This window comes from Bacillus rossius, chromosome 16 (genome assembly GCF_032445375.1).
Source record: "Bacillus rossius redtenbacheri isolate Brsri chromosome 16, Brsri_v3, whole genome shotgun sequence".
Classification (NCBI taxonomy): domain Eukaryota; kingdom Metazoa; phylum Arthropoda; class Insecta; order Phasmatodea; family Bacillidae; genus Bacillus; species Bacillus rossius.
Window position 1 is genome coordinate 1,014,428 of NC_086343.1, and position 13,998 is coordinate 1,028,425.

Consider the following 13,998-nt stretch of genomic DNA (forward strand, 5'->3'; position numbering starts at 1 on the left):
GGGTCTTTTACATGCCAGACACTGTTGCCAGTGCTCAACATGGGTTCCGAGAACCGGGAAATGGATTCGCCCTTTCCATTCGTGGCGTGTTACTGGCGGGCGCACGGCTAGGTCGAGAGGTTGAAGAGACCCATCCCAACTCCGGCCCCAGCTCCGTGGACCCCCAGACCACCTGCAGAGCCGGCCCCCTCTGTGGGATCCGAGTGGAAGCGTCACGGAACCATGCCTCCCACGCGGCGTGGCAACAGCGAGGCAGGTGAAGTGGGTGACGCGGGTACTTGCGGCGGAGATAGCGTATCTGGCGGAGCGGCCGCTGCGGTGGCAGAGTGACAGCGAGGCTCAGGACTCGTCGAGCCATGGCGGGGCTACTGCTGCTGGCGGCGCTGTGCGCGACTGCAGGGACGACATCGGCGACCCCCCGCCTGCCCCTGGCCGCCTCCACGCCGCTCGACTGGTGGCAGACCGCGCTCGTCTACCAGCTCTACCCCTTGTCCTTCAAGGACAGCGACGGCGACGGCTACGGCGACCTCAGAGGTCAGGCTCTCCCCTCACCTCCCCCCTCAACCCACCACCACGCATCTCGTGTCTCGCGACCAGCATGTCGCTTTCAGTCTATAACATTTTTAATTTTATTTACTTACTGTTTTTTTACAACTTTGTCAACGATTCGCTAAATTAAACAGATAAATTTAGCGCTTGTGTGTGAGTGCATCTAGTCGCATTAATATACGTGCGGTATTACCAATTTAAACTTTCAAAAATTGTGAAAACTTACAAACAAGTTAATAAACAATAACATAGCAAAATTATATTAGGTTTTATAAAAAAAATTAAGTTAAAAATATTAATTAATTTAAAAACTAGATAAACTATAACATTGCTATAGAAATAAATATATATGTTAAAAATTCTAAAATTAATATTCAAAGAAAAACGTATATATATACCTACAGAAGTTACACCAGTATACAAAACATTACTTAAATATTAAATAAACCTCTTAATCAGCTAAAATTTTCAGCAAAAGGTTGACAATTTTTTTATTCAAAATATTTTTTTGTTTTTATTTTTTTAACAAGAACTACTGACTTCGACTCGTCCGTCTACAACTAAGTCAACTAGTTTAGCTTGTATTTAGGCCTCGGTAATATTTATCGTTAAGATGTTACAACATGTGGAAAGGGTCAAGGGTTTGGATCCGAACACCCAACAATAATCATGTTATCAGCACCGACGAGTACATGGCCATACTACAAATAGTAAATCCGGGTTAACTAAACCATATTTTCCCATAATCTTGCATAACTCTCTCAGTTGGTAACATATATTTCAAAAACGTAGTTAGTATTTTAATTTTAACGTTTGGTTTCGGCTCTAAACCTTTTTGTAAATTTAGCTACGTATATACTATTCAGTGACTGAAAGATATCAACATATAGTATCGCAGGTGTGCTCGTGTCACAGGTGTTCTCGAGAAGCTAGACTACATAAAAGAGCTCGGAGCCACTGCGATATGGTTCAACCCCATCAACAAGACTCCGATGAAAAACTTTGGCTACGACGTCTCCAACTACACCGCCATCGACCCGATCTTCGGAACTTTTGAAGATTTCAAGATACTTCTGAAAAGAATGAAGGAGCTCGGTTGGTATTTTATCGTCATAAATGCATCATAATAACAAACCTGACCATTTCGTGACATTTTTCAAATAAGATGTTGCGGTGACGAGTATAATTTTTGAGTTACTCCCTTTTCTCCAGTTTAAGCATTTCGACATTTCTCCTTTGTAGCACCTCACCGCTTTTTTCCACAATCAGTCATGCCACGATACTATTAACTTTTATGAGAAGTCACATGTCAGGTCTGCCAACCTGTCAATAATTCTTACTATTTACTTTCTTACTTTACTTTTTTTCTTACTATTTTTCAGACCTGAAATTCATCATGGACTACGTGGGCGACCATTCAAGTATCGAAATAGAATGGTTCAACAAGTCTGAGTCGGGCATCGAACCGTACACCGACTACTTCATATGGCACCCGGGCCACTACGACAACGAGACCGGCATCAGATACATCCCCAACAACTGGGTGAGTGGTGCATAGGCGTGGCGGTGTCTCTCTGCAACCGATAACACATTATCAATGATAGTAGTTTATCTGCTTAAAGTTTCTATCTGCTCTTCAAAGAAAACTCATTTACCCATTATATATTGTTTTGTACCCGAATGTATTCTATTCCTTCTCCAAGTAGAAAAACATTTCATAACATAACATTAATTTTCATGTTGGTTATACGTCATTTTAATTTTATACATATATTTGGGTTAAGAAAACCTACACGACTGCATAATTATTCTACCCTTTCTAACACCTAAATCCCATAAATCCTTTGACTGAGGGATTGGTTATGGAAGTATCAACATTCGGTACAACATTTAACTCCCAAGCATTTTTTTACACAACTAACCGGTTTTTATCTACTGTTTGATGTGGGTGGATTCTTGGCGAAGCAATAGAGAGATGGTTTTACCCCAGAGGGTCTTGTCTGCAGTGCAGTGTACGAAGCAGGCTGAGCTGGTGGACTGTTGCAGCCGCCGCTGTACGGCAACCAGTCGTGGTTCTGGTCGGAGAAGCGGCAGATGTACTCCTGGCGCACGACCATCGAGTCCGTGCCGGCACTCAACTGGCGCAGCGAGCGGCTCAAGGCCGAGATGATGGTAGGCGACGACATCCACCACCACGACTCCCTGTCGCCATTTCCCTTTCCACAACCGTGCCCCAATACTCATTCGTAACTGCCTCCTTAAAACAATAGCCTCTACATGTGTCAAAAAGTTGTTATGTAATCATCCGTTACGAGTAGTAGATGTGTGGGTCTCCGCAGCTTGAACTCCGATGTGGTGTTGTTTCGGGATACGTCTTGGTCTTCCTGACCACGGCGGTCCACCTTGTTGTAACGGGCCTTCGTAAAAGATTTAGTGATAGAGCCATATAGGGTCAGATTCTCTCCATTTAAATTTCACGTTATTCTGACTTGGACCTTCCCCGACTCGAAGTGCCATGTCTGTCGAAGGACGTGCTGCGCTTCTGGCTGGACCAGGGAGTGGACGGCTTCAGGGTGGACTCCGCCAGTCGCCTGGTGGAAGACGCGCAGTTCAGGAACATCACCTCGACCTTCGACCCCATACACAACCAACCCGAGACCTACGAGCTGGTCGCCGAGTACAGGGCTTTCCTGGACCAGTACAAGACCAAGGACAATCACACCAGGTGTGCGCATTGCAATATTCTGCTTACAGATATTACCCGCTGTCTGGAATTATCTTTAAAATACAGAAATGTCTGTAACACCACTCGCTTACCGACCAAGCTGTATCTGTCTTGCACATGCACCACCACACTTCATCCAAGGAAGAGTAAAATTGACTTTACTGATCAATTATCTTACTTGCCATCTGCCCGCCACCATGAAGTTCTACCCCACCAAGAAGAAGACAGCCCGACATTTTCCTTCAAGTCAGCTGCTCAAATAAAAAGGAAAAAGAAACCAACTGCAGTTGTCTTGGGTTGCAGGGTGTTGATATTGGAGACAATGGGCCACCTGAAGGACATAGTCAAGTTCTACGGCACCAAGGAAAAGCCAGGCGGTCACTTCCCCTTCAACTGGCTGCTGAAGCAGAACGCCGGACACAACGCCAACGCCTCCGTCCTCAACTGGATCGTCAACACGGAGATGGAAGCCGTGCCCGAGGGCATGTGGTACAACTGGCTGGTGAGTCATGAGTCATCTTCCCCTGCACCTCCGGGAATCAGATGTCATGCAGGTGTACCCATGACCTGCTACTCAACTTACGTGATGTACTGTCTCTGCTCCATTGTAGGGTCCCATTCTACATCATCGTTTAGGGATGGTGGATGCATACATGACATCAGATCAAAATTTCTGCCACTTTATAGATTACACCACAACTTGAATTTGAGTCGTGTATTTCCAAAACTGGCCATCTCCCTCAGAACAGTTTTGCGAGAAATCGAGGAAAACTGTTTACTCAATTCCATGATGTGGCATTCAAGACGGTTTATTAAATGAATATGGCCGCTTTTGTAATTAACTGTTCCTTATTCACTGTGGGTTACCATGGAATGTGATTTTCTAGAACAAAACCATTTTCCTTTTTGTGGAGATGACCGGTTTTGGAAATACACGACTCATTTACACTCCACATGATGTTGATGATGTGCTTACCTGACACAACAATGATATCACAAATTTCTCGAACCAATATCTGATGTACCTGGCAGAAGATTCAAAGAGTTTTACCACGGCAGTACAGTGAGCCTAAATGAAGTGAAGGTAAGAATATAACTTGCAACGTAGTAAAAAGAGTGAAAGAGACAAAATATATTGTGACAGTTTAACACCTACAGGTTCCAGAACTGATTTTTGTAACATACTGAATAGTAGAGACATTCTTTATTAAAAATATATATATTTGGCTTCTACTTCTAGCCTCATGAACATGATTATTCAACTTTAATAAATTCAATGTACTTTAACATAGTTATATATCATTAGCCACCATTCATTTTAGCCTGTCTTACCATCCCTATTAGTTTTCGTGTTTGATTATAGAAAAAATTGCATTAAGGAGTTGTAGTCTTGTGCCAAAAAGAATGTTTTGGACTCGTCCATCATAAATATAGGTTTTGGTATGATATTTTTGGACTAACTTTATAGTTATAATTACAGCACGAAGTTTAGGTTGGATTTTGAAACTTGCTACATAGTGTATACACAATCATATGCCATTTTCATTGCTTTCTGACTTCTCTACCACCTCATTGGATCTGAAATTTTAATTAACTAGTTATGCTGTAGTGGTAGCTGGTGTTGTATGTAACAACATTAGTCCCAAATCAATTACTCAAGTCTGGTCTCCTCTGCCGCACCTAAAGGTGTGGTAAACGTTGCATTAACTGAGCTCAGGCTCTCGCGCAAGCATGGCGACATGGAGGATGTGCACCGAGGAAAGGCGGTGTGTTCCAGTCGGGCAACCACGACTCCCCGCGCATAGCGTCGCGCGCGCCCGGTCGGGTCGACGCCATGAACATGATGGTGCTGCTCCTGCCGGGCACAGCCGTCAGCTACATGGGCGAGGAGATCGGCATGACCAACAACCCGGACATGAACTACTCCAACGGCCTGGACGCGGCCGGCTGCCTGGCCGGTCCCGAGGGATACCGCGCCAAGTCCCAGGATCCGGAGCGGTCCCCGCTGCAGTGGGACAACTCCACTAATGCCGGTAGGCAGGCTCGGCCGATTCCAAACCATCGCAGTAGGTTATTTTGTATGTCCCCGGACACCGGATTACAGATGAGATTCAGGTATTCAGCGGCCATCTTCAATTACAGCCTCTTGGATGACATCATAAGCACCATATTTTTTTCTAGAATTATACACCATATTTGATGATGTCGCCATTGCACTTTTAGTTACGACAGCCATCTTGGATTGTGTGACACCACACACATCCAAAATGGCGACCGTAACGAAAACTGCAATAATGATGTCACACACGTTCATTATGGCGACCGTAAAGAAAATTGCAACGGTGATATCATTCAAGATGACAGAAATTTCAAGAAAAACAAAATTACGGATTACAAAAGATGATGGCTATGACATTATCCAAGATGGCGGAATCCAAGATGGTCCCCGAATATCTGAATCCACATCCACAATCCTGTGTTCCAGGAAATTTAAAATACACCGCCTCACAGTTTGAACCATGGTTTAAACCAATTTAAAATATAATATATAAATTTTTAATCAAAGGCTTAATTCCACTCTAATAACAATAAAGTTTGTTCAGTAATGTTTCTTGTGGTTTAAACCTAAAGAATAATGGGTTTAAACAAAAACTGGTTTTTTGGTTTTATCATTTTTAAACTGAATTTTTTTACCTTGCTATAGGTGTCCTGCTACTCTGAAGGATCACTGCAGCCTCGTTAAAGCCCCATGTCACGCAGTTATGTACCTGGCTTGATGCTACTTCCCGGCCGACCAATTTTAAATACACAGTTTATTAATTTTTTTAATGAATTAACTTTCGTTCCTTAAGCCAAGACAGATAAAAAAATAATTAATTAATTCTACAAACACATTCATGCCATAGGACATTAATACAGGACACCGGGGTTAGTAATCAGGTATGTTGATTCCTAGATCACGAGACGGATTTTTAAAAAGATGTTTGAAACTATAAACCGAACTATGAAGCAGCTGAGGGAGCTAAATATATCAAATTAATATTTAGATTAATTCTTATGCACATTTTAAATTTTCTGCACAACATAATTCGTAGCTATACATACCTGGTTTTGAAATAAACGAAAAATAAAACAGTTTTATCTACTTGTATTTCCAGATACTTAAAAAAAACCTACAATTAAGCGTTATATTTTATCAGAAGGCTAGACTTTACAGTCGTTTATATACTACTTCGAGAAGTGGACAGCAGTTCGTTGGCTGACTATTCTATCAAGTCGCTCCTGTAGAACTGTTTCTCATTGCATTGAGTCAAGAGTCATGTGTCGTCACAAATTATCAAATCATCAAATCCAATTGTACACAAGAGAGACACCTGGACAGGGCTTTAGGTCCAACATTCTAGATAGATATAGTGTAAACTGACAGGATCAAGAGACAGGAAAACTTCACGAAAGGATCTGGCAACAGACTAAACACCAAAATTACGTTTTAATGCATCCGCGAATTGGATCAGAGTTTTCTGCAATTCCCCAGCAAACATTGAGCTGATGACAAACCATCAATGAGCAGCTCATCAAGTCCTGACGCAGGGTTAGCCGGCAGACGAATAAGCCACGTAGGTTTAATAATGTGGGGTCTTACATAGTGACTGAACTAGTGAAATGTTCTAGACTCCACTTGTACTTAAGTGCCGGACGCGCCAATCAGGTGCGTTCGTCGAGGACACTTCCGGCGGTGAAGGCAGTCGCCGAGTGTGATGAGGAAGGGCGTGTGACGAGGAAGGGAGTGTGACGAGGAAGGGAGTGAGTCAAGGAGGCGAGTGTGACGAGGAAGGGAGTGTGACGAGGAGGGGAGTGTGACGAGGAAGGGAGTGTGACGAGGAAGGGAGTGTGACGAGGAAGGGCGTGTGACGAGGAAGGGCGTGTGTCCAGGGTTCTCGACGGCCGCCAAGACATGGATGCCGGTCAACAAGAACTACGTGATGGTCAACATCGCGGCGCAGGAGCGGGCGGAGAACAGCCACCTGAAGGTGTACCGGAGGCTGGCCAGGCTGAGGAGGACCAAGACCATCCAGAGAGGAGCCGTCGACAACCAAGTGGTTTCAGACTACGTCTTTGCGTTCACCAGGTGAGCTGCTGCTGCGTGCCACACGTACTAATGCCCAATCAACCACAATAATGAGCAAAATGCTACTTTAAAAATATTTATTTTACCAGGCTGGTTCAAAGTAACTGTTTTATTTGGAACCAGTCCTTCTTCTGGGAGACTTAAATGTACACATAATTATATAAAAATTACTGTACGATATTAACAATTAAACAAAAATATTCATTTCCTGCGATTTCGTTTATTTCTGGATGGTGTTACGAGATAGCAACCATGCTTTGCTACTGGCCGAATTAAACATGCTTACACATAGCGTTTCCTTTGATAATAAAAATAATACAGTGAGTCTCTAAAGTCCGCTAGGGGTTTTGAAAATATATCTTGAGAGAAGTAACTGGCATTTAAAGCAAAATGAAGTAGAATTCTGTAAGTTTTTTTTTGCACCAACATATGGAATAAGTTGCTGCTTATTTGTGTCAGTCAATTGTTTGTGAAAGTGACTATTCACTTTGCAGAAACAAAAAAACTATTTCTCCAAGACAATGCACCAGCTCACACCTCAGCATTTGCCATGATGAAAATCTACGAATTGCGGTTTGAACTGCTTGACCACCCTTCTTACTCACCAGATCGAAAGCCAATTGACTTTTTTTTTGTTCCCTAGCCTAAAAGTTGCGCTCGGAGGACAGAGATTTTTTTATCGAAAGAGGTCATCACCTTCGTAAACAACTATTTTGCAGAGACGCAGGCAAATGATTGTTAAAAAAAACAACTGCGCGTCCAAAATGGCTGAAATTTCAGGGGTTATATTCCAAAGCATGCGTAAACACATTCCCCAATTGTTGTTGATGAGTGCTGCCATCTTCATGTTGAGGTCGGATATTTTTCAGACAACCCTCGTACAATGTGTGGAAGAATGTTAATTGCATAGTTGGAGTTGGCAGAATAGTGGTCTTATGTGCTGCAGAAAGCTTGATGGAGAAGAGAGCTACAATGTTTGGAAGGATGTGAATTAGTTGGGTGGAGTTGGCCGAGGGTGTCGTCTGATGCGCACCAGGTGGCTTTAAAGAAGGTGAAAGAAGGTGAATGATATAGTGGGAGTTGGCAGATGGTCGTGTGTGATGTGCTGCAGGGAGCTCCAGGGAGAGGACACGTACATCGCGGTCATGAACGTGGGGCACGAACAGCAGACGGTGAACCTCACCGCCGTGTACCCTCACCTGCCAGGCACCGCGCGCGTCATAGTGGCGGGCGTGAGCTCCGGGTACTACATCGGGTAAGTCCTGGCATCTATGGAAGCTCCGGGTACTACATCGGGTAAGTCCTGGCATCTATGGAAGCTCCGGGTACTACATCGGGTAAGTCCTGGCATCTATGGAAGCTCCAGGTACTACATCGGGTAAGTCCTGGCATCTATTGAAGCTCCGGGTACTACATCGGGTAAGTCCTGGCATCTATGGAAGCTCCGGGTACTACATCGGGTAAGTCCTGGCATCTATGTAAAGAGAGAGTCATGCTTATTTAAATGCACACTGCGATTTAAGGATGAGAAGACGCGCTACACCTCTGGACACGAACTATCGAACAAGTTCTGTATTTACCCTCATACCTGAACGATGCACCTCATGCACCCACCATGAAGCCAGCTTTTGAAGGTTATTTTGTAAAATAAGCTTCTATAAGTCAGGAGTATGAATGTAACACTGCGAAACTGCGAAATGTAACATCATGTGGTGCCTCGTGGCGCCTATGTCACGTGAACTCTCGCCATTATCAGCACCGGGACGATAACCGGGTACACAGTCCCACACAGGCGTGCAATGTGTGGAATCGTCTGACCGGGAACTCCCGAGATAATGCTTGTAAACTCTTGCTTTTCCCTGGAGTTCTATTTAAATCTACCAGATTAGCTTTCCAAGTATTTTTAACACCAGTACACTAAGCTTGAATAACGCCTAGTGGTGCTTTATTAAAATACAGGCTGTCCATAAAAGAATGTTCCAGTTTAAATGATATATTATAGCAGTTTAATTTGACTATTTGCAAAAAATTGAAAGTAAACAAACATAGATTATATTACAAATGTTCCATATGTGTACATTTAGTTATATGATACACATCCAACCTGAAGTCCAATTTTTTCCACACTTTGATTAACAAGTCCGGAATAATGTAATCAATAGTATCTTCAATTCTGTGTCTCAACTGTGGATAAGCATTAGGTAGTGGCAGAACGTAGACACGATCTTTTATTAAGTCCCAAAGGAAAAAAATCTCATAACGTTAAGTAAGGCCAGCGAAAAAGAGCTGTCGTCTCGACCGTTACGACCAATCCAACGTCCGGGACTTCGACGTCCAACCACTCTCGTACAAAGAGAGTCCAATGGGGAGGGCTGATATAACAGATTTACTCTTAGCAAATTGCGGAACACAAAACATTTACGCTCAGGAGTCGCCATTTTGCGTAGGTGGCGCTGCAAGCGAGAAAATCACAAAGCAGTACACGCGCATGCTCTTATCTAAAACTGTTCAAGTTACTCCTTATTTTTGACCTTTGAACCAAAACTCGTGAACGCTTACAGCTGTTACTATTAAAATTTGTAACTGGTACATATATATGACATACTATATAATATAGGGACTTACTATAAAATATATTCTGTTTGTTAACAGAGACGAGGTGACCTTAGAAGTCCTGCCACTCAAGTCCAATTCTTCTCTGGTGCTTACGACTGGGGAGGTCAGGGAATAGAATGGCGGTTGAAGTGAGAACTATTAAAGAAGAAAATTTCCTGTCTTGTGCAAGATTGGTTTGAATAAAAGAAAAAATTATATATTACCAGTTGTTATTACCAGCCCTACTTGTGTTGAAGTATTTTTAGATAACTGCACTGTACGAAGACTCTTTGCGACTACTTACAATCATGTAAGGTTGTTATTTCAAAACTATTCGATCTTGCATACGTCATGATGTGGTGATACTCGTAGTTCTATATTTATGTTGCATAGCTAAATGAATGTATCCTAATTACGCACGATGTACTGTGCAGCTGAGTGCATAAGAAGTAATGCATATATTAATAAATTTTGTATCCTTTTTTACAATATGATTATAATTTACTAAATTAATTAGGATAATTTAGCACACATATAAGCAAGCTTGTGTATGAGTGCATCTAGTCACTTAATTGACGTGCGGTATTTTGACTAATGTAAACATTTTTGTAACAAATGACCAATATATAAATAAAAATAACTTAAGTAATCTTACATACATTTATATACATTTTAAAGGTAAAAAAAGTGCAATTAATTTAAATACAATATAAAGTATGACATTGTTTCAGAAAAAAATCTTTATATAAAATAGACAAAAATTAATATTTATAAGTAAAGTATAATTTTATAAATTACTACTGTATGTATTGAGGCCGATCTCATATGGTCCAAACACTCACTGCAAGCACTAACTCTTTTAATCAACTCACCAACACTTGCTTGACCAAATGGAGCCTAACCTGCATATTATATATATATATATGTGTATATATATATATATATATATATATATATATATCCAAGTAACCAGCACAGGAGGTGCAGAAAACTCAGAGAATTATGAGCACCAAAAAAAACTATCATTTACTTTACTTTACCAGGTGCATCATACACAAACGTCCAAGGAAAAATGTGTCAGAAAACATTAATTAAATTTACAAGTAACAGTAATTGTACAAGCAACAACAAACATATCAAACGTAGAAAAATTACTGGTCATTAAAGAAAATAACGAACACAAAAATTATACTGAGCTCTCCAATAACCTCCATAATCTCATGCCCCCCCCCCCCCCCCCCCCCTCATCCTACTGATGTCACTGACTCATGGTGGCGTCATCTTGATGGTCCTTGCTGCTAAATCCTGAACTGCCTAAAACCCCAAGATTGTAACCCCTAAATTCCTACATCTGTCCCTCCTATTTCCTCTCAACTTCTCTGCGATGAAATAGAAAGTCTGGGACGGTTACAGAAAGTTCTAGAAGGTTCTTCACTGTAGTCCAAACAATCGATACACAGGCGAGTCTTCCGGTTGTATTCTTCTTCTTGCTAAGATCTCGGATGGTACCCCTAAATTTGAAGCTGTTTTGGAAGGAACCCTCATGATGTTGCTAGAAAGGCACTGTCTTAAACAGCACACAGCAGTAACCCATATATGACTTGAGATGTCACAAGATGATGATTCCACATGGTAAATAGGTCAGGTTATGTTTATCTCGTGTCCTTAAATGTTTTTGACGTAGAAAATTAACAAGAAACGACTCATGACCAATACACACGGTCACAATAAAACCGTGTTTAAATAATACAAGAATCTTTTCATCAGTTAAATTATTCAGCCAAAGATTGACTTTTTTTATTTGAAAATCATTTTATGGTGACAATTTTTCACTATGAATAATTACAATTTTCGGAAGCAAAATTTCTACAGATTTCTGTGGAATTGATTTATGATCCAACATGTGTCGCTCGCCAAGGAGACCCACGGTAGAGTTCGCATCCCTCTACTGGCCTCTACATCCCTCTACTGGCCTCTACATCCCTCTACTGACAACGTGGAGGGCCAGCGACCCGCTGCTGTCCACTGTCCGACCACGCCCGCGGCTAATCGAGCCGTCGGAGCTCCGGGTTATCGCAGTTTTGAGTCGCCCCGCCCTCCCACAATGAGCGCATTATGGTAATGCCCGTGGCGCCATTATCTGCGACACGAGTCCCTCCGCCGGCGCGCGGTCTGACTGGAAGATAGCGGCCGGCGTCGGTGCGAGGACTCCCAGCTCGCCCTGGGCACGGAGCTGAGAGATCAGTGGAGAACTGAAGCCAGCCTCCCTGGCTCCACGGACACTGACTGTCCTCATGGCACGAGAGTATCGAACAAGTGTTCTGTCGAATGCCACGAATATTGTTTTTCAACTGAGAAATAGTTAGAAAGTAATTTTCAATTTTGAATAAAATCAAAGAAAAAAAAAGATAATGGCAGTCAGATATAGTACATTGAGTCATTTTCTGTAATAATTTAATTCTTAGCCTTCTTAGAACATTCACTTTTTATCCACGATGAAATATCACAAATACGATACAACAGTTTTTTTTGTTGTACATTTTTAACTCGGTCGGTAGATAAACTAAAGAGGATGAATTTCTAAAACAGCTGTGTGCAATATTTAGACATAAGAATATATTTTTTATTAATTCGCAGAATTAAATTATGCAGGTGCAGGAAACCATTGTCTTTAATATCGCTTTTAACAATCACAACGTCGACTCTTAAGCGAGCCGCAGCAGAGACGCACCAGCTCCGTGCGAGGGGCTGACTGACCATAAGCATTACAACCACTTCTCACAGAACTTTGGTATTTCTTCCTGAATAAATTATAAATATAGTTTAAAAAACTAAAGAAACATGCTTTTAAAGATTATCAAACTAAAAAGTTAAAAATAGTTTTAAAATTTAATTTATGACAATAGTATATAAGCAATACTAGTATAAACGAGAAAAAAGCTTGAGGCGCTTTGTGCCATATTTTTTGTATATTAAGCGCCCCATGCTTTTTTCTCGTTTATACTAGTATTGCTTATATACTATTGTCATAAATTAAATTTTAAAATTATTTTTTACTTTTTAGTTTGATAATCTTTAAAAGCATGTTTCTTTAGTTTTTTAAACTATATTTATTTTTAACTTTTTAGTTTGATATTCTTTAAAAGCATGTTTTTTTAGTTTTTTAAACTATATTTATGTATAATTATCATAGGGAAATGAGTTACCGACACTACCTATTACCATCTGAGATAACTATTTGGAGTTGCAACGTCACAAAGAAATAGTAAAGTCTCTCCGAATCATTTACAGTTAGATGTATGGATATAATCTTAGAATTAACCGGGGAAAAAAAAAAAAAAAAAAACTTTTTTTTTGTTTCGACGTGGCCGGGAGTAGATTCCACAATCGCTGAATCCGAATGCTGACGACTCAGGAGTCGCGCGCCTTAGACCTCTCGGCTAACGAACGTAATGAAATAGGGGGGACATTTTGCGGTGATGAGGCACTCACTCTTAGTCGAAAGAGTTACAGACGGACAGACAAACATACAGGTGAAGCTAATAAAAAGCATGTAAAAAGCTAGCATACATTTTCAATTTTTAAAAAATATATATATTAATATTTGGCTGGATTATTATATTAAAGTAAGTTTTCTTAGTATTTACGTATATTTATATTTAAACTAGGATTTAAAGTTGTATGTATTTTTTAATCAATAAAATACTTTATCCAACCAATATTGTTTAATATTTAAGTTAATATCATCAAGTAATTAAGCTCTTTGTTTGTTTAGTTTTAAATCATTACGATATATTTTTTTTTTAATTATATGGATAATATAGTTACTATTATGCACGTAGCATAAAGAGGACTGTTTTTGTGTTAGAATTCCTTAAAAACTTAGTGTAATTGTGTTAAAACGAAAAAAAAAACTAATAATTATTATAATATCATTATGTTTGGTTGCAGTTTGTGTCACCATGCAGGCACTGAAAGCTCTCTGCCACTCGGCTAGACA

General features: G+C 40.8%; 1 protein-coding gene across 1 annotated transcript; it reads left to right on the forward strand.

The window, feature by feature from the left end:
* Positions 1 to 276: 276 nt before the first annotated feature.
* On the forward strand, positions 277 to 10,649 carry LOC134540493 (maltase 2-like). The gene is made up of 10 exons (XM_063383304.1): positions 277 to 534; positions 1,465 to 1,644; positions 1,932 to 2,092; positions 2,596 to 2,721; positions 3,078 to 3,274; positions 3,578 to 3,776; positions 5,052 to 5,307; positions 7,208 to 7,403; positions 8,515 to 8,658; positions 10,056 to 10,649. Exons 1-10 carry the CDS (start codon positions 357 to 359, stop codon positions 10,132 to 10,134), a joined length of 1,716 nt encoding a protein of 571 aa, XP_063239374.1. The 5' UTR covers positions 277 to 356; the 3' UTR covers positions 10,135 to 10,649.
* Positions 10,650 to 13,998: the final 3,349 nt, after the last annotated feature.